Source organism: Salmo salar, chromosome 03 (assembly GCF_965601325.2).
Source record: "Salmo salar chromosome 03, fSalSal1, whole genome shotgun sequence".
NCBI lineage: Eukaryota > Metazoa > Chordata > Actinopteri > Salmoniformes > Salmonidae > Salmo > Salmo salar.
In genome coordinates, this window is record NC_138293.1 from 34,583,349 (window position 1) to 34,605,134 (window position 21,786).

At 43.3% G+C, this 21,786-nt stretch overlaps 1 protein-coding gene across 1 annotated transcript in view; it reads left to right on the top strand.

Annotated features, from left to right (window-relative positions):
- Positions 1 to 269: 269 nt before the first annotated feature.
- Positions 270 to 21,786, top strand: part of LOC106599874 (protein Wnt-9a) — a 30,940-nt gene continuing 9,423 nt past the window's right edge. The window contains exon 1 of the mRNA XM_014191225.3: positions 270 to 472. Within this exon, the coding sequence (XP_014046700.1) occupies positions 270 to 472 (203 nt within the window). The remainder of the gene's footprint in view (positions 473 to 21,786) is intronic.

The following is a 21,786-nucleotide window of genomic DNA, read 5'->3' on the forward strand; positions in this document are numbered from 1 at the left end:
ACAAATACTTTTAAATTAAAAGGTCTATTGTCAGTCTGTAAAGTAAGGCTGTGGTTGTGTGTGCATGCTCGTGCCTGCGCACATTTGGAAACATTTCACAATATCATTGATTTCATAATGTAAAATATTGAATATTGAACATAATGTATAATTATAATCTCTAACAATCAGCTCCACAAAGCAAGTGCTCTCTCTCTCTCTCTTTCTCTGTTTCTCTCTGTTACCCACTCCTTCTCTCTCTCTCCCTCACTCAGACTTGCTCTCTGCTAATGGGAGGAGCGCAAAATTCCTCTCTGTATAAGAAGTGCCGAACGTACAACAAGGGATTTTACACAGCTACTCAGGAGAAACGAAATGATCTGCCTTGGAGCCGCAGCAAAATGCTGGATGGACACCTACTCCTGGGATGGTTATCGTTCACAGTTATAGTGTACCTTTTCAACTTGCCCGGACCGACCACAGCGTATTTCGGGTAGGCACTGGATCCATCCACATGTTCATGACACTGTCATTGATTTGAGTTTGTTCCGAGATATGTCATGCGCTCTTAGATCAACTTTGATAGACCGGATAAATTACGTTACTCATATTAGCCTACCGTTCATTGAAATGTTTCTACTTTCGTATCGCGCAGTCCTAAATATGGCAGAAAATAATAAGTATCCAATGAAACTTCTTACATTCATCACTGTTGATGTTTCCTCTAAAATCAAATGCGTTGCAAATTAATCAGATACTGGTGTCCTTGTAGCTACATTGTGATTTGTTTCAAGTATCTCCAACGTTGTTGCATAGAACTGTCAGTTCAACAGCACCTGTGTAGCGCAGTAGGCTGTCACAACCGGCGGTGAGAGCAGGTTGACGTGAGATGATTCCGTCGCGTTGAAATGGTTGATTTAACTGACCAGTGTAATAGCTCAGGCTACCGAAAGTGTATGCCGAAGCAGATTTTTAAAGGGATAGGGAGGGGTTGGGGGTTCTCAAACACACTTAGAATTAGTGGTGGCTGGAGGAACCCTGGAGATCCTCAAGGAACACCTGGAGTTCCGTTAGGAACAACATGTGGTCAGTGGTTCATATTTGCATCTTCCATTAGTTGAGGGGTTCTTGGAGGAACCTTCAATGTTTCAATGTGTCAAAGGGTGTTCCTGGAGGAACCCTGGACTGGAGGTTTGCCTTAGTAGCGGTGTGGCTTTTAGATAGATCTATTTTGGCCACCTATTAGAGTAAATGTCATTCCTGTTCTGTTGTATTGTCATTACATGTTAATGATGAACACTGACACTTTTGTAGCTTCAACTTGCTGCTTACAGAGGTGTATGAGTTCCTATGCAAATCCCCCAGTTGGAATGGTTAATGCTTTATTACTACATGTAATCAACATTGTTAATATTATATTAGAATATGTCATATGCGTTAATATTCAAGGAACATTTAAATTTGCAGTGCACAAACTTAACATAGTGAACAGGAATGACATTCACTCTAACGGGTGGCCAAAAATAACTGTCTGAAAAGCCACGCCTCAAATAAGCCATGGCTCCAATCTTCTGATAGGCTGCCACATCTACAATATATTATTAAAAAAGTTCCAAATTGAATCTCACCCATCACAAAAAGAGAGAGAATTTCTAATGATCGGTCATTTTTTAACACAACAGGGAACACAACAGGTGTACAAAAGTGAAATAAAACACCCAAAATATAATGAAAATCATGAAAATGTGTTTTGTGTGTTCAGATGCCCTGTGTGGACAAAGTCATGGAAACTTATCACAATCAGATTATATGAACTACATTTTTCAGAGAGAAAACATGTAAATCTTCTGTTAGGCTGCCACATCTACAATATATTATTAAAAAAGTTCCAAATTGAATCTCACCCATCACAAAAAGGTTCCAATTTGAACCTTCACACTGGGGTTCCTCGAAGACCCTTTTCAGAGGGGTTCCTCGAGACTAGTTTTGACAACCCATTCAGGCCCTAAGTGTTGTTTAACAGAAAGGTGATCCCGAAAGCTAGAGATACAGGTATGCTCATTACTCAGACATTAATACCAGGCATATTTAAATGACTGGTAGCAGAAATCTGTGTGAATATTTTGTTGAAACACTTGTAATACTATTGTAAGTCGGCTCTGAAAACAGACATGGAGCGAAAGGTGAGTGTAGGCTTCAGTCGCAACAGCTGGTAACAATAAAGAAATGCAGCTCAACCGGTGGATGAAACGTCTCTTCAGCTTGCAGAGAAAATTCCCCATCCAGCATAAACATCGGGATAGAGAGAATTCTGGTGTTGGGTTCACACACCCACTAAGTTTAAAAACAGTTTAAAACACAATAAATAATGTGTCCTGAATGTATAGTTCATTTCCAAATCTTATGAGATAATCTCATGTCAAGGACAGTATTTTTTAAAATTTAATGAGCACTTAAAAACGTTATTCCCACGCAACGCCTTGTTTTTTTTAAAGGTGTAGCCTGCACCTCAATATACCGAGGTTGCTAGCAGCCTTTGTCCATTCTGACGAATTTCATTCATTATCCTTCAGACTTCTTCTGAAGACTATTAACCTGTCAATGAACCCTAAGGATAGCTCAAATGAATGCAATATCAACAGGACCTTCAAAGCTCTTGTGTAACTATGCTATAACAGAAGGCTCCTTCCCAGGTTGTGTTCTGTTTTCAGTGGGCACCTGCAATCTCACAGCAACTACGAGAGAGTTCAGTCCGAATCTTGATATTCTTTTTTAATGGATCCTTTATTCTACCAACGAACACAGATATATCGTTCTCACATTCTGTCTGCGGTAGGCAGACAATGTTGACGACGGCAGTAATCGATACCCCCTTGTGTTGCAAACAATACTTGTTATGAAGTTGAGGTGAGTCATGCACCCAAACACATTGGAACGACTGGCAGCACCGAAATATTGTGGCTGTTTTAACTGTAGAGTGATGAGAGTGAGTGATGACACCAGCAGTAGTTCCAGGGGTATTAGGTGATAAGGACATCATTTAGCTGTGAACCAGTGGGGGAACACGGGGACGGGCCCCCCAGGACCTGTTGTGGACATTATGAAGTTGTAAACTGGTTTGTTAGGCCTCCGGGGCAGCTGAATTGGATCTTTCAGATCTCATGTAAGGAAACCAATCAATTAGGGAGGACTGGACAAAGTGGACTAGGGTGGAAGGAATAGTTCTGTTTGGAAATAATGACTTTTTGGATAACGTTCGTGGTTTGAGTTGCCAGAAGTTGTTTGAAATAATAGGGGTGTTCATTTAGTCCTAATGTGTCACTTCTCAAAAGGTTAAGTCCCCTGACAGGTACTAGAGGAAGTTATTATCACCGTAAATCAGACATGTTATTGCAGATAATAAACATATGTCACCTCTTCATTTTAGGGTAACTGTCATTACTTAGTGTTTTTACTTTTTTACTGTGGTGTTCAGACCTATTCTAGTTTTGACTGAAGGACTTGGACTGCTATGCTGTCTTGAGGCGTGAAAATTCTCTCTCTCTCTCTCTCTCTCTCTCTCTCTCTCTCTCTCTCCTCTCTCTCTCTCTCTCTCTCTCTCTCTCTCTCTCACTCTCTCTCACTCTCTCTCACACTCTCACTCTCTCACTCTCTCTCACTTTTAGAGGCATAGAGACTTAGTGATAGTGGTAGATCATAACCATCCAGCAACACTACCAATGGCCCTCAGTAACTAGCCAGTTGCATACAATTAAGAAGCGCAAAACTGTCACTCCGTTTAAAGCTGTCTACTTATTCAGGTAGAGCTTTCCAATTCCTTCTAATCAATCTGATCTGTGGCCTTGGAAGTGCAAAGGGTCATCTGGTATGAGGATACAAGTCCAGACTTATGTCCTGAGGATGATGGAGATGATTGTCAGTGGATGATTGAACACTTTAAGCCAGAGATCATGAGACAAACAGAGAGACCCGGCCCAGGTGACATAGATACACGCAACATCTTACTGCTACTTCCCCAAAGCTAAGCTAGAAACCAGACACCATTGACACTGTGCAACACACACACACACACACACACACACACACACACCACACACACACACACACACACACACACACACACACACACACACACACACACACACACACACACACACACACACACACGCAGCCCTGGGATGGCTGACATTGAGTGAAGTATACATACTAACACACTCTTGTTCAAATAAATATCTGCCATGAGCACGAGGACAGCACATCCTCCGGCCCTCTTCCTGGGTACTGATTTACTCAATATAGATGGTCGATGTTGCATACCCAATTTCCAGAGTGCGGTGGAGTGTAAGTGTAACATAAACACCGTCTCTGTTGCCCGCAGTCTGCAGCGGCAGAGGGCGGGGCAGGATTCCTAGCGTAGTCAAGCACCCGCTCAAATTGTCATCCTTTGCCACAAGAATGTGAGCACTCATTTACTTTCCCCTGTTCAGCCTGTTGTGGCAGGTGCTGCCTCTCACTCACATCCCAGTATCATTAGGCTTACTATTGGGGAAGTTTGCTGCAGTTTCATTCTTTGGCTTTGACCAAATTGTACCTTGAGGGAATATTCTTTGTTGGGTGGTATTTTCAAGAAGGAAGGGAAAGAGTGAGATTGTTCACTTAGTTAACCCCGACTGAAGGGTTCCTGTTAAGGAGTTTCAGCAAGATGCTGTTAAACAAGCGAACTCCGTTCATTTATACGCTACTTTTGGCCCATATAAAGGCAATTTGTGGTTTTGTTAACTGCGTTCAATGCAAGTCTTAAACTGACTAAAACCGACTTTGTTTTTATTTAGTTCACATGCTGCGGCATATACAGGAATCCTACCCACAGCTATGGTGAATCACCAATCACTATTTCTGCGACAGCTTCATGTACCCTGCCCTCAGTTCAAGCTACCAAAGGTCATGTCCACCTATAGTTTTCAGCCTCGTTATTAAGAGAGTGGTAATTTACCTAATACAATGCCATAAAGCAGATTCATTCATAGCCTGCAATAGATTCACTGTGCTGCTTCTCTACATTCTCCAGTGTTAATGCCTAGGCTTTAGCTCAGCTCGCTAAAACAGTTGTGGTGGGCGGAAGACCCGCGTTCGAACACTAGTTGGTTGGTTTTCAGTGTTGCATGGAGATGAAACAAGAGGTTATAGTCTACTCAACAGTCAGTCTCCATTTAAACACTTCCCTCCTGCTCCCACCCCAGTCTACTGGTTAATGGGAGTGCTGCTGTTAGTATCCCAGTGGTTTGTGGAGAGATGCCGGGTGATTACCAGTCATCAAGAGTGAGTGTGGGCTCAGGGCTGACGTCGGCGTGGGGCTAGGCTGGCAGACAGTGGTGGCGGGCTTCTCATTACAGATGCCTTAAGCACTGATTAGCCCTGATGCTAGAGTAGCTCACAGGCAGGGCACAGGCAGGGCACAGGCAGGGTGGGGAGCGGCTCCCTGCCTGGGATAGAGGGATTTCCCAACATCAGAGGATATCCTGTGGCTGCAGCCACACCTCAAAGGGTATCACTTTACCGTGAGCCAAGAAGATAGGATTCTCTCTCACCGCTGGCTGCCTGGGGTTAACTGTGATCACATGGAGTCTGGCTGGTGGTGAGATCACACCGCGCAAACCTGCTGGAGTCTTAGCTTAAACCCTTTGTGTTATGCCCTTTGTGAATACAGAGAGAGAGAGCTTTGTTATCTTTGTATTTCTGTCTGACCTAATATATTTGGCACAGTATTGTTTCCAGCTTGTCTTATGAGTTAGAGTTTTCACTGTGTAGTGTTTGGTCTATGTCCGCTCAGTCAACCTGGTGAAGGGAGTGCTGGCCACCACAAGGGGGAGCAGCCTCTTTGTGGAGCCCAGGATGGGTCTCAATCAGCACTTTATAACCGCTTTGTGTAACCTTAGGAGAGTGGGAAATGAGATGTGAAAACAGCCAAATCTAAAGGCACCGGACACTGTGTAAATTCAAATTCAGGATAAAATGGTTTCATGTATGCTTAGTTGTGGTCAAAATGCATTATTTGATCCACTTGGATGCCCAATGTCTTTCAACTTAACTCACTCATAGCAGGGCCTTGCTGTATTGTGCTGTAAAAGGAATAATTCATTTCACTCCACGATTGCTCCTTGAATAAGCAGGTTAAGGCAGTCTGCCATGGAAATGGTTCCTCTACCAAATGTTGCCTGTTGGAGTGAGATTGTAATTATATTTTTTAGAAATGAATTATTTGGAGGTTTATATACTCACATACCTTTGTTGTGAAGGTTTTAATGGATGGTGTCTGCAGTGGCTTGGGCAGTGGATAGTCTGGATACACACTGTGCAGTATAATGACATGGTTCTACTGTATGTGTTGAAGATTACATTGTTATTGCATTTGGGAAGGTCTTTAAAATGTGTGTTGGCCCACTCACATCCGAAGGGCTTAAGGTTCTGGTATCGTCAGCATGCCGAGACCGACCACAGTTAAGAAATATTGGCTTTTAAAAGGAGGGAGCGGCTGCTGCTCCTATCCAGCCCTTACCAGTCAGCTGTGTACTTCATGGCTGGGTAGTCCACAGATATGGAATGGAAACATATTCTCATTGGTAAGAGAAGGTATACAGAGTTAGACACATGATGTTCTTTACAGATGGGACTTGGGACATAGCCTCGACAAGGATAATTTGCAAAACAGGAAAGCCAATATAGAATCATAATACTTTTATTGGTCTGAGATTGATGATCTGACGTTAATTAGCGGGTTTGCCATGTCATATGTTGTCCGTCCTTAACCACAGGCCAATTTCCTCCTTTACCCTAGTCTGTGGGAGCATGCTGGTGTGTGTGTGTGTGTGTGTGTGTGTGTGTGTGTGTGTGTGTGTGTGTGTGTGTGTGTGTGTGTGATACATGCAGTCTTGCCATGCAGGCAGTCAGCACAGAGGAAATGTATATATAATTGGGTGATAAAGTCTCAGTGTGTGATGATTCTTGCCCATATGGAACACCATAAGAATCTCATTATGACTAGATTGAATGCAGGCGGATGTATGTAAGGTGAGACAAAATGACATCTCTTCCAGTTGTAACCAATGGTTAGTACCTTGATGTTATAACCAGTGTGTAGCTACAGGATGGTAGTTGATCACATGAATGAATGAATGAATGAATGAATTAATTCATGTTTCTACTAAGACTGCAGTGCAGTGGCTCAGTTGGTAGAGCATGGTGTTTGCAATTCCAGGGTTGTGGGTTCGATTCCCACAGGGGGCCAGTACAAAAAAAATGTAAAAAAAATGCATGAAATGAAATGTATGCATTCACCACTGTAAGTCGCTCTGGATAAGAGTGTCTGCTAAATGACTAAAATGTAAATATACTGTACCACTACCACCCTTGGTGGCGTTACAGCTTGAGTATTGAATTTCCCTTCTGCTGGCTTTTCAGCCATTCTAATTTGAATTCCCAGAGAGAGAGAGAAGAAAGGAAACCTTGTCATCTTTCATTAGCAACTGTAAATAACCGTTAATAATATGACTAAACTTAGCCACTTGCAGTTACTAATGCATGGTTGAAACCAGCTACTGTTCATTTATTTTTTTACCCCCTTTTTCTCCCAAATTTCAATCGTCTCATCGCTGCAACTCCCCAGCGGGCTCGGGAGGCGAAGGTCGAGTCATGTGTCCTCCGAAACATGACCCGACAAACTGTGCTCCTTAACACCCGCCAGCTTAAACCGTGGTCAGCCTGCAGGCACCCGGCCCGCCACAAGGAGTCACTAGAGTGCGATGAGCCAAGTAAATGGGCCAATTCTGCGCCGCCCTATAGGACTGCCGATCATGGCTGGTTGTGATACAGCCGGGGATCGATCCCAGGTCTGTAGTGACGCCTCTAGCACTGTGATGCAGTGCCTTAGACCCCTGTGCCACTCTGGAGGCCCACAGCTACTGTTTTTTTGATAGTGGTTTGACATTACATGCTTGGATTACCCCTGGGAAGTGCTCACTCTACAGTAAGAGTAAATTAATAAATGTGTGCGTTACAAATCTATAACCTACATAACCAATTACTTGCTGTACAGAGTATGTACAGAGTCTTATTTAAAAGTACACTTTTGAAATACACTGGTTCCCTTTCTATCTGATTCTCGTAGCTCGTGTGTGTGTGTGTGCGCGTGCGTGCGTTTGTGTGACTGGGGTGTGTGTATCTGAATGGGGTGGGTGTGTATGAATGTGTGCCGTGACTGAGCGTGTTTGGTGCGTCGGTCAGTTGGTGTGCTGGTACAGGGGTGCCCTGCGCTGCTCTGTACCATGGCATAGGCTAGAACAGGGGAGTCATGCGGACACTGTTGCGTTGCGCCCAATCTGTGCCAGTCACACAGTGACTACAATTGAGCCGCTGACCCTAGGAGACTTGAGTTCTCACATTGTAGTTAAACCTCTTACCAAGCTCCATGCTCCCATTCCCCAACCAACCCTTTATGAATACATTACCGACCGCTCAATGGCTAGGGTCTACAGTGCAGTCAGCACCCAGCATTGCACGTTGAACAGAGCCAACAGTTCAGATCAGGGTAGAATTTTGAAAAAAAGGTTGGGAAAGAATACTCTGCTGATGTCTAGCAAAAGGTGATGTATTTAATTTGCTGGATTAAAAAGTATACAGTAGGTCAGGTTCATAATGACTCTCTGGTAGGGGGGAGTGGTCCTGACTGCTGTACAGTACATCCTACATATGTAGGATCTTAATTTGAGCCAGTTTGCTACAGAAGGAAAAGAATCCTGCAGCAACAGGAAATATTATGGGGATTATAATTAATGGGCATTTTTTTGTAGGCGTTGATACATTTTCCGTTAGGGCAAATAAAGTTGGACATTTTAAAGTGGAAATTACAAACTTTAGAAGCCTTTTTAAAACTTGAATACACTACAAGTTTGCATTTGCTGCTGTGCAGAATAATTCTCAGCAACAAAATAGTGATCAATAACCTTGGCTTCTTAAATGACTGTCTCGCCTGGTTCACCAACCACTTCTCAGATAGAGTTCAGTGTGTCAAATCGGAGGGCCTGTTGTCTGGACCTCTGGCAGTCTCTATGGTGGTGCCACAGGGTTCAATTCTCAGGCCGACTCTTTTCTCTGTATATATCAATGATGTCGCGCTTGCTGATGGTGATTCTCTGATCCACCTCTACGCAGACGACACCATTCTGTATACATCTGCCCCTTCTTTGGACACTGTGCTAACAAACCTCCAAACGAGCTTCAACGCCATGCAACACTCCTTCCGTGGCCTCCAACTGCTTTTAAATGCTAGTAAAACTAAGTTTGCCCGACTAGCATCACTACTCGGGACGGTTCTGACCTAGAATATGTGGACAACTACAAATACCTAGGTGTCTGGTTAGACTGTAAACTCTCCTTCCAGACTCACATTAAGCATCTCCAATCCAAAATTAAATCTAGAATCGGCTTCCTATTTCACAACAAAGCCTCCTTCACTCATGCTGCCAATCATACCCTCGTAAAACTGACTGTCCTACCGATCCTTGACTTCGGCGATAGCCCCCAACACTCTACTCAGCAAACTGGATGTAGTCTATCACAGTGCCATCCGTTTTGTCACCAAAGCCCCATATACCACCCACCACTGCCCTCGTTGGCTGGCCCTCACTACATATCCGTTGCCAAACCCACTGGCTCCAGGTCATCTATAAGTCTTTGCTAGGTAAAGCCCCGCCTTATCTCAGCTCACTGGTCACCATTGCAACACCCACCCGTAGCACGCGCTCCAGCAGGTATATTGCACTGGTCATCTCCAAAGCCAACACTTCCTTTGGCCGCCTTTCCTTCCAGTTCTCTGCTGCCAATGACTGGAACAAATTGCAAAAATCTCTGAAGCTGAAGTCTTATATCTCCCTCTCTAACTAATCATCAGCTGTTAGAGCAGTTTACCGATCACTGTACCTGTACACAGCCAATCTGTAAATAGCACACCCAACTACTTCATCCCCATATCATTACTTACCCTCTTGCTCTTTTGCACCCCAGTATCTCTACTTGCACATCATCATCTGCACATCTATCACTCCAGTATTAATGCTAAATTGTAATAGATTTTTCTATTTTTCTTTTCTATTGTGTTATTGACTGTACGTTTGTTTATGTGTAACTCTGTGTTGTTGTTTTTGTCGCACTGCTTTGCTTTATCTTGTCCAGGTCACAGTTGTAAATGAGAACTTGTTCTCAACTGGCCTACCTGGTTAAATAAAGGTTTCCATTTCACATGTAATTTCAGCCAGATATGGGGGAAAGAGTAAATGGTTATTGAGAAGGTAAAGCTAAGATTAGCCATTGGTTGAGAGAGGATTGAGTGATACGGTTATAGCCTGAGATTGATACTGTACACTCGCAGGACACATGACAGATCCTCTCTGTGCCAAAACAGACCAATATCACTTCACATTTCAGTAAGGCATTATCGTTTGAGTAATGCACCTCCCCGAATGAGGAAGATATGATGCATAGTCTGTTAACACTACACAATCTTGTTCACTAAGTCGTAGAGGGGGTGAGGACGGAATCTTCAACAGCTGACCCACAAAGGAAGTGACCAAGCACGATGTCATCTCTGACCCTCTAGTCACTTTCCTATATGGGACATGTCAGAACTGTGACTCAACTTGGACATAATGATGCAAAGTATGATGACAACAATTGCAAAGCGATGTTCATTGGTAGAGTTCGTCAAGTTGTAATGGACCACGTGTTGTTTAATCTCCACTAGTACAGATCAAATGTGGACCTAAACATTCAACATTCAACATTCAATGACCTGGATGCCACAGTCAAAACGTAGTTTTTTTTCCCGATTACTCGAGCTTCAGTTCAGTCAGTGGTAGTACATAGCCTCGGCAGCAGCCTTGGTTTCAGGCTGGGCCAGAGGGAGTACACCACACTGACATTCCTACTACCTCTGGCAGGGCCTGTGAGACACCAGATGGGACGAGGGCTTTGGGCAGGGTGGTCTGAAGTGAATCCAAAACCTTATTTCTGAGGAGAGGAGGACACTTCTTTTCCTGCAGGGAGCATTTAGCTGGAGCATACAATGGAGGAGGGAAGGGGAAACCAAGCAGGGGAATGGTAGGAGGGAAGGAGGGAGGAAGGGAAGGAAAAAACAGGCACACACATGGATCAGGGCAAGGTCACACCAGCCCAGATTTTATTTTCAAAACTCCCCCTTACATCTTTACAATAGCCTGGCTACCACCATAGGGTTTGACAATATTTACACCTTTCTGAGGTGAGCATGGGGGTTTGTCCCTAACAGTCAGGGGAGAAAGGTATACTAACCAAGGGTTTGTATTTACAAACAGTCTTACAGGAGTGCTGATATAGGATCAGTTTGGCCTTTTTGATCATATTGAATAAGATTATATGGACAGGGGAGTGCTTAAATACGGGCAATGGTTGTGTCTGCTAGCCTTACACACTTTTCACACGTCTGTCTGGCTGGCTGCCATTGTTTTGGGTTACCTTTAGTAAGACAGCTGGGTGGTTCGCTTTGTCTGGGAGCAGGCTTTGTTTTGAGCCAACAGCTGGAGGGAATGATTGGCATTTGTTTAGAGTAAATTGGCCTGTGGGGGTAGGTAGGGAGGAGGAAGGGGAGAGGAGGGGGGAGGCAGCCTTGTGAGGGGAGAGGGAGGGAGGGATAGGGGATGGAGATGGGAGGGGGAGGCAGAGGGAAAGAGAGAAAGGGGGAGAGGGGGAGCTAGGGGGGTAGGGAAGGAAAGGGAGACAGGGAGGGAGAGAGGAGGGAGTTGACCTTAAAGACACCAGCAAGTTGAGACTAGGCTTGTACGGTATACCGTTTATACCATGTACCGGGGTATTTTAAAATACCGACGGGAGTGCGTGCTACGCCACTGCTTAAGTTACGTATAACTATAAGAAATCTAAGATATGTCAGATAAATTAAATCGAGCTCAGGGCTCTGTCTCTGCATTTGGTTTGCTAACTTGCTAACTAAGTGGCTAGATGTCAAGATCCACCTTCTTGGTTACAACATAAATATTTCATTCCCTCCTGGATCGAGATCCCTGTTGCCTAAATGATTGTTCCCCCCCAAAATGCTCTTGTTGTTGAGAGGTTGGGGTGGCAGGTAGGCTAGTGGTTAGAGTGTTGGACTAGTAACCGAAAGGTTGCAAGATCAAATCCCTGAGCTGACAAGTTGATAATCTGTCGTTCTGCCCCTGAATAAGGCAGAACAACAGGCCGTTGTTGAAAATAAGAATTTGTTCTTAACTGACTTGCCTAGTTAAATAAAGGTAAAAAAAATTGTTCCAAGCTGTCATTAAGGCAAATGGTGTCTACTTTGAAGAATGTAAAATATATTTTGATTTGTTGAACACTTTTTTTGGTTACTACATGATTCAATATGTGTTATTTCATAGTTTTGATGTCTTCACTATTATTCTTGACTTTAAGTAGCAGCACATGCACCCACACCCACACAGACACACAAAAAGCAGGCAAACGTACAAATGCTGCACACATGCGCACACAAACGCAGACACGCAGTCACATGTACGTACACAGAACCTGTTGGTCAAGTGGGGTGGAGATGGTGAACGGGTACACACTAGCTGCACATTTGTCAAACCTTCAGTAGCCTATGTTTGATATATAGAAGCTGTAGTGAACCTGACCTCAACTATGAAAAGCAGTGGAGAATTGAAGTAGTTAAGACTTTTAACCTTTAACGTATATGCCCCAGTTCAGTTGTGCTATTGTGCTCCTCACAAAACAAACTCCCACACACGTACATGTAGGAATGTGTTTATTGTATTGTCTGACATGTCAGCTTTGTTACAAAACCTTCAACCAATGTTGCTGACCAACCAGTGCAACCAGAATAACCATGCATGGGCAATGGACATAATGATACTCAAGTGTAGTATGCAATGCCTTGTCCCGAATCTCTATTGGAACTCTCAAAACAACCAATGGTGTACAGTCTAAAAAAAGCACTGATCTGATTGGAGTAGGGGGGGGGGGGGGGGGGTCTCTCAGCATCATTGTATGCCAATCAAATCCAACACAGCCTGACACTGTTACTGAACAATCTGTGGAGATCTAAATAGCAATAGTCATTGTCTTCTTACATTCATCATGTAGTTCACAACAGAAAGAGCATGTTTGTTACAGAGCGAACAGTGTGTTGCACTGCAGCTCTCCCTGTCACAGCATGTGTTTTTTTATGTGACTCTGCAGAATTTGCACTGAGCGACCCTTTTTACATACAGCTGTTGTGAAGTGTGACTGACGAGCCAAAATCTCTGCACGTGTTTGCATATTTCCGATTAATCGCATGCTTTTCTGTAGCTAATCGCAATTTTAGAATTTGCAGAAATTGGGCACTAAAGAAAGATTTTTCCATTTAAAAAGCAGTGCACTGAGTTACAGGCATACTTTCATTGTAAGGGACGGAAACACAAAATGATCTATGTTAGAAGGTTTTAATAGCGTTTTCACCATAAACGACACAAAAGTCACTGTAACATACAGCTATTAATGCTCCCAATGTTTAAGTAGGCCTTCTCTCTCTCTCTCTCTCTCTCTTTCTCTCTCTCTGTTTTAAGTACTGTTAAAGCTTCAGGCATTCTAAATGAGTGTGACAATAGGAAGAAAGAACTGGCTCTATGGATACAAAGAGCATTTAAATCCAACAATGTTATGAAAACACTGTAACCATCTTTACTGTTCAGATAACTTTACACACATATGCCTACAACACCCTACATCCCTCCTACACCCTCTCTCTCTCTCTCTCTCTCTCTCTCTCTCTCTCTCTCTCACTTACTCCATACACACTCCACTCTAAGAAGCATCTCTTTGAGTAGCCTATTCCTTTTGAATTCTTCTTGTGCCATCCAAATGTGTGCATAGCCTAGCCCTAGTTAGTGGTCAAGTTATCAGGTTGCTAGCTAGCTGGCTAAGTAGGTAACATGACTAGCTAAACAATGTTGTTTGTTATCAAACCAAAGAATAGCATACCACAAGTAATTTAAAGTAGCTAGGAACATATGCAAGAATCTGCGTGTGAAAATAAGACAATAGCTCCGGTAATATTGGACAAAACTGATTTTAGCTAGAGGCACACGGTCTTCAGCGATGGAAAAGGGACTGGCCTTGATTGTAGCTGTGTTCCGTGTTGTGTTCTGTGCTTAAAAGTTTCCATGCAGTGAAGAAATGGTGACGCGATTAATGGCGTCAACAAAATAAACGGCAATAAACGTTGACATCCCTAGTGATTACATACACATTAAGATTAACAATTATATTAGGCCAAAGATTATGTGATATCAAGGATTATCAAGCTGCTAATATGTGATTGAATGTTCTTATACTACCCCTTCACATGTAACCCTTAATAAACTTTCAAAAACCCTTTATAAACCCCAGATGAAGAGCGACATTAACAGCCATAATATAAACCAGTGCAGCAGCAGTGCAGGCCAGGGTCATGGTAGGGGCTCTGACACGAACACAGAAGGGTGATGACGGCAACGTTTAGTTTCAATACATTATTTCCACCAGGGTCCCAGGGCTGTGTGGCTACACACACACAAATACACACACACACACACACCCTGCGTAATGAGTCAATAAGATGTCACCGACAGACACGTTCACCCTGTTTCTAGCTCCCAGTATTTTATTTTGGTGTGTTATTTCTTACATAATTTTTTGTATTATTACTTACAGCCAAAAATAACTTTTTGACATTAGATTGGCGGTCACTCAGAAATTCGACTTCCCTGACTTGGACCATTTTTTTTTACTTGAGGCAGCTCTATTCATCCTGGGGGCTGCACAAAAACGCAGATGCCGGAGAGAATAGCGCTTCTGAGTGTATTAGTCGCTAGCGTTCAGTCCCTGGACAATAAAGTATGCGAGCTCAGGGTGAGGATCTCCTTCCAGAGAGACATCAGGGACTGTAACATACTGTGTTTTACGTAATAATGTCTCTCTCCGGATATATTGTCCCCATCCACTTAGCTGTGGGGTTCTCCGTCCATTGCGCAAAAGAAAGAACTCTCCACTTTTGTTCATGATTAACAACTCATGGTGTGATTGTGGTAACATACAGGAACTCAAGTCCTTTTGTTCTTCCGATCTTGAATACCTCACCATCAAATGCTGAACGCATTACCTCCCGAGATACTTTTCCCACAGCCGACACTGTGATGTATCTCAAGGAACTACAATGGACTATGTGCAAAATGAAAACGGCATATCCCGAGGCCGCATTTATTGTAGCTGGGGACTTTAATAAAGGAAATAAGAGGAAACGTTACTAATATAATCTCCTGTGTTACACGGACATAACAAACTCTTGATCATTGCTACTCACCCTTCTGGGTCAGGTACAAGGCCCTCCCCTGCCCTCCCTTTAGCAAATCAGATCACGACTCCATTCGGCTCCTCCCCACCTATAGGCAGAAACTTAAACAGTAAGCACCTGTGGTAAGGACTGTTCAACGTTGGTCTGACCAATTGTAATCTATGCCTCAAGATTGTTTTTATCACGTGGACTGGGAAATGTTCCAGGTCGCCTCTGAGAATAGTATCAGCGTATACACTGACTTGGTGACTGGTTTCTTCAGGAAGAGCATAGAAGATGTTGTTCCCATGGTGATGATTAGAACTTATCCAAACCAAAAACCGTGGATAGACGGCATCATTCGCGCCAAACTGAAAGCGCCAGCCACCGCATTTAACATTTTCCTTTTTCTTTTTTACATTTTAGTCATTTAGCAGATGCTTTTATCCAGAGCGACTTACAGTAGTGAATGCATACATTTCATACATTTTTTTTCCTGTGCTGGCCACCCGTGGGAATCGAACCCACAACCCTGGCGTTAACCATGGCAAGGTGACTGGGAACATGGACGAGTACTAACAGACCAGCTATGACCTCCATACGCCAATCAAAGAGGCAAAACAACAGTACAGGGTCAAAGTGAAGTTGCAATAACAAAGGCTCAAACACAAGACGTACAGAATGTGACAGTGACTCCAGACAATCACGGATTATAAAGGGAAAGCCAGCCACGTCGCCGACGCCTCGCTCCCGGATAAACTAAACACCTTCAAGGAAAACTACATCAAGCCTCTGACGTGGGCCCCCTACACTCACGAGAACTGTGTGCGCTATATCTCTGTGACCGACGTGAGTCATATAAGCATGATAACCCTCGCAAGGCTGCCGGCACAGACGACATCCCAAGGCGCGTCTTCAGAGCATGTGCAGACCAGATGGCTGGAGTGTTTACGGACATAATACATCTCTCCATATCCCAGTCTGTTGTCACCACTTGCTTCAAGATGCCCACCATTGTTCTTGTACCCCAATATAGCGACGGTCACTGAACTAAATTACTATCACCCCGTAGTTCTCACGTCTGTCATCATGAAGTGCTTTGAGAAGCTAGTTAAAGAACATATAACTTCCACTACAATTTGCATACCGCCCCAACAGAACCACGGACAGCACAATCACCATTGCACTGAACACTGCCCTATCCCACCTGGAGAAGAGAAATACCTATGTAAGAATGTGATTAATCGCCTACAGCTCAGCCTTCAACACCATAGTGCCTGCCTCCCAAGCTCATCCCTAAGCGACACAACAGTGGTAGAACTGATTACCAACAATGATGAGACAGCCTACAGGGAGGAGGTGAGAGCCCTAGCTGAGTGGTGCCAGGAAAATAACCTCACCCTCAACGTCAACAAAATGCTTTGCACACTCTTGGCATTCTCTCAGCCGGCTTCACCTGGAATGCTTTTCCAACAGTCTTGAAGGAGTTCCCACATATGCTGAACACTTGTTGGCTGCTTTTCCTTCACTCTGCGGTCCAACTCATCGCAAACCATCTCAATTGGGTTGAGGTTGGGTGATTGTGGAGACCATGTCATCTGATGCAGCACTCCATCACTCTCCTTCTTGGTCAAATAGCCCTTACACAACCTGGAGGTGTATTGGGTCATTATCCTGTTGAAAAACAAATGATAGTCCAACTAAGCGCAAACCAGATGGGATGGCGTATCACTGCAGAGTGCTGTGGTAGCCATGCTGTTTAAGTGTGCCTTGAATTCAATATAAATCACTGACAGTGTCACCAGCGAAGCACCCCCCTACACATACAGAGATCATCTGTTCACCTACTCCGCGTTTCACAAAAACACGGCAGTTGGAACCAAAAATCTCAAATTTGGACTCATCAGACCAATGGACAAATTTCCATCTGTCTAATGTTCATTGCTCGTGTTTCTTGGCCCCGAAGAACAGTTCTTATGCTGATGTTGCTTCCAGAGGCAGTTTGGAACTTGGGAGTAAGTGTTGCAACCAAGGACAGATGATTTTACACGCTACGCGCTTCAGCACTCAGTGGTCCTGTTATGTGAGCTTGTGTGGTCTACCACTTTGCGCCTGAGCCGTTGTTGCTCCTAGAAGTTTCCACTTCACAATTACAGCACTTACAGCTGACCAGGGCAGCTCTAGCAGGGCAGAAATTGAAAAGGTGGCATTCTAATGACAGTGCCACATTGAAAGTCACTGAGCTCTTCAGTAAGGCTATTCTACATGCCAATGTTCTATGGAGATTGCATGGCTGTGTGCTTGATTTATACATCTGTCAGCAACAGGTGTGGCTGAAATAGCCAAATCCTCAAATTTGAAGGAGTGTCCACATACTTTTGTATATATAGTGTATGTATATTTATATTCCTGACTCAGACATTGCTCGTTCTGATATTTCTTAATTTCATGATTATGTACGTATTGTTTTGTATTGCTAGATATTATTACTAAACTGTTGGAGCGTTCCGTTGCACCTGCGATAACGTCTGCAAATCTGTGTATGCGACTAATAAACGTTTATTTGATTTGATGATTTGAGTCGTTTTCACTCAGCCATTCTGTGCATTGAAACATTTATATAAAGTAAATGTCCCGGGCAATGGGAAGCGTTGACAGGTGGAGAGAAATGCCTAAGCAAACTCCACCGTTCGTTTACCCAGTGAGAGGTGCATTCAGGGAGGGAAAAGGCAAGGCAGTGAGTGAGATTATTCCCGTTTGAAGTCTCGGTTGATGATGTCTATGTGTGAGTGTGTGAGGGAGTTTAAAAAGCAAAGCTGAGCAAACAGCAGTAAGAATCCTACCTCACGTATGATAATAGTGAACTTTATTATGTCTCTGTTGGTGTTATGTTCCATGTGTGTTGCTGTGCCAACTCCTCAAACAAAAACAGCCTCCTAAAATGCTTCATGATAGAAAAACACAGGTCTACATGCTCTTACATTCGAATGTGTAAGACCTAGACCCAGCAGTAGCTCCTAGACCTAGCAGTAGCTTCTAGACCTAGCAGTAGCTCTTAGACCTAGCAGTAGCTCCTAGGCCTAGCAGTAGCTCCTACACCTAGCAGTAGCACCTAGACCTAGCAGTAGCTCCTAGACCTAGCAGTAGCTCCTAGACCTAGCAGTAGTTCCTAGACCTAGCAGTAGCTCCTAGACCTAGCAGTCCTAGACCTAGCAGTAGCTCCTAGACCTAGCAGTAGCTCCTAGACCTAGCAGTAGCTCCTAGACCTGGCAGTAGCTCCGTACACTGCAACCTGTACTCCCTTTAGTTCATATGCCTTACATTGTCAACATGTACTGTACACACTGTAGTTTGCACATGTTTCAGGACCATAGAGATTAAGGCATTGTGGTTAGGCTTTCCATTATTCCTAATCAGAAGCTATGTGGTCCTGTGTCCAAAATGGATTTAGAATAAATACTTTTTGACCAAAGATGTGCACCGTACTCTCCTTTTGATTCCATCCTTTGCTCTAAGTCAGTTTAATTAGTTTAGTTCGCTCTGCTGAAGCCAGCAGTGCTCCTATTGAGTGTGTGACACTGGGTTCTGCTCAGCATTGTCCGAGTATGTGTGACGTTGGGTTTCTTTTGGGTCACGTTATGGAGATAAAGTGATCTTTAGGGATCCAGTACCAGCTAGCTAGTTTACCTGTATGGTTTTGTGTTCTCGTTCTTCGTCTTACACTTCGTCAAATGTGCTTGTTAGGAAATATGCAGTAGCACAATTAATCAAAGCACTGTAACTACCATTGTGCATATTTAGGATAGCTTTAAGAAGTAAAATAATCATTTCCATCAGTGTTTTTAAAAGCCCAAAAAAGTAAAACCTTTCAAACACAGCCTCCCCTCAGCTAGATATAAGAAATCCTTTAGAAGGCGGGGAAACTGAAATTAAAGCACATCTGGGATATCATTTGACTATACACTGGTCTGCCACAGAGCGGAAACATGCACAAGAATGGAGCCACAGTAGCTTCTTCTCCCGAGACCTGAAGAAGTGTTTCTCCATTCTCTGAAACTTCTCCTCCTATCCACACTTTGCCCCCCCCAGCCTTCTTGGTAACTGGCAAAAAAATATGCCTTTGTGTGGAAGTCAGTAACAGCTAGACAGGCAGAGCAGTAGTCCAAAGCATTCATATTGTCTCTGGCCTCCCTCCAGCTTCAGAGTATCTTTTTGTCTCAGACAGACGTCACAGCACAAAGACACTTTTGAGAAATTGCATTTGATTTGACTCTTGTTTTGGAGGGCCAGGCAGGCAGCCATCTGTGATCTATGGAGAGGTAACACTAAGGAGACTGTGATAGTGATAGTGGCAGTAGTGGTTGAGGAATGTAACACGTCATGGTGATAGGATTCGGAAAATTAAGACAACCTTTTTATCCGTGGAGTTTCACCACTGTTGTTATTAATAATAATGGCACACCTATGTATATTTAGTGCAACAGGTAGTTAACATTCTAGAGTTATGCCATTAGCAACAATTGTACCAAACATAATTGAATTGTTGCGTACTATACAACGCATAGACTATATATCAGCATCCGGTTGCTGTTTCTATTGCTCTTACATTCTTCAGAAGCATGATGCATACAACTGTAAAATCTCTAGGAATTTGAAATCATACAAAAAAAATGATGCTTAATTTACTGTGGCTGCCAAGCTTCACAAGTAATCTGTTCCACTTTGCATCTCCTGGGTAACGTCGTTGTTTTCATTTCTCTAGTGATATCTACATTCAGTTAAGTTTGTTTATTGTTGCATATTAGGCATCAATCATAGGACTTGAGTTTATCACGGCTGGAGTTTATATTATCTTGGCTCTCCTGATGACATGTCGAAATTAATTTGCCAGGTACTCTAAATGGTGTTGCAATCAATCAAATATTGAGCCTCAGCCCACAGCAGAAATGTTGTGGAAATGTTGTCAATCACGATTACAACAGTTCGTCAATCACGATTACAACAGTTCGTCAACTGGTACAATTTGCTCTTGAGTTCCTTCTTTTTCTCCTCACGGTGTTGTATACACAGTGGATACACATAGTATCAAAAGGGATAACAATTAAGATTGGATAAATACAGCATTTGTATGTATGTCCCTATACATACAGTGCAGAATGTGGCACAGTCAGACCAGAGTACCGTACTAAGTATTTTAGCTCTTTTCCACCCTAAAGCCAGCCAGGAGAACCATTTTTGTCAAGTCACAGCTTGCCAGGTTTCCATTTAAAAAATCTATAGTGATCAGACAAGTTAGGAAAGGCAAAAAAGAGAGACAAGCCATTTGACTAGCCTCTTCACTCCGGGAGAACTGTAATGTTACACATGGATCTTCCCTCGCTGAAGACGACAATCCCGTACCCAAAAACAGATTTACCATCCCTCTGGATTACATATTTCCCAGAAACTTAAAAGACAAATCAACCGAAGACAAATTTATAATCTGCAATGCCTTACCAGTCATTTCAGGCTATACAATGTGTGAAAAGAACTGTTTATCTCCAACTTTATATCCAACACAATATCTCCTTAAAGGTACGCTGCCATCTGGGATTAGGGGAAACACGTTACAATCAGTTATTATCAGTTCTGAAAGATTTCTCTCTCTCTCTGTAACATGACCTCTGTGACCTCTTCAGTGAGGCCGTTTGGCTCTGAATGGTGACAGAAGACAAATTAGGTCATAAGTGAACGTGTAGCACCATTGACTAGAGAAGTACACAGACGGGAGAAATACACAGTAACTCTCTTGAGGTACAGACAGTGAATCAGTCAGCGTTCACATTCACTGCAACACGGTCTATGCCTGGGACATCTGGAAGGAAGCCTCTATGGCTGTGATTTGGTTAATAGTTGTACCCAAATGACTCATGGGCTGGAAATGGAATTGAATAGGTTTCTAATTCATTGGCAGCAGTAACACGCTAGCTAAATGCTAATAGTGTCTGACTGGCTGGCTGTGTCTTGTTCACTCTCTCTCTCTCATTACCTTGTGTCCTACCAGGCCTGAATCCTTCCTCACTGAAAAGTTACTGTTCGGTTCATAGTTACTTATTAGACTAGCAATCACTTCCTGTTCTGGCCATGTGACTGGTGACGTCTGCATGGGCCTCTCATTGAACATGGCATAATCAGAGCATTGTTTTGTGAATGAGACGCAGCAGGATTCACTTGGACATGACAATTAAACTAAAATAGGATCCTCTCCTCCTCAGCTCTCCTGATAACATGCTAAAGCAGCTAGATAAAGTAAACCTCTGCTGTTTTATCAAGACTGATAGAAGGGATGTTCACTTAAGCTCAACAACATAAATGTCAACATTTTGATGGCAGAGGCCAGAGACAGGTCACCGTGTGGCACTGAGCAGAGCAGT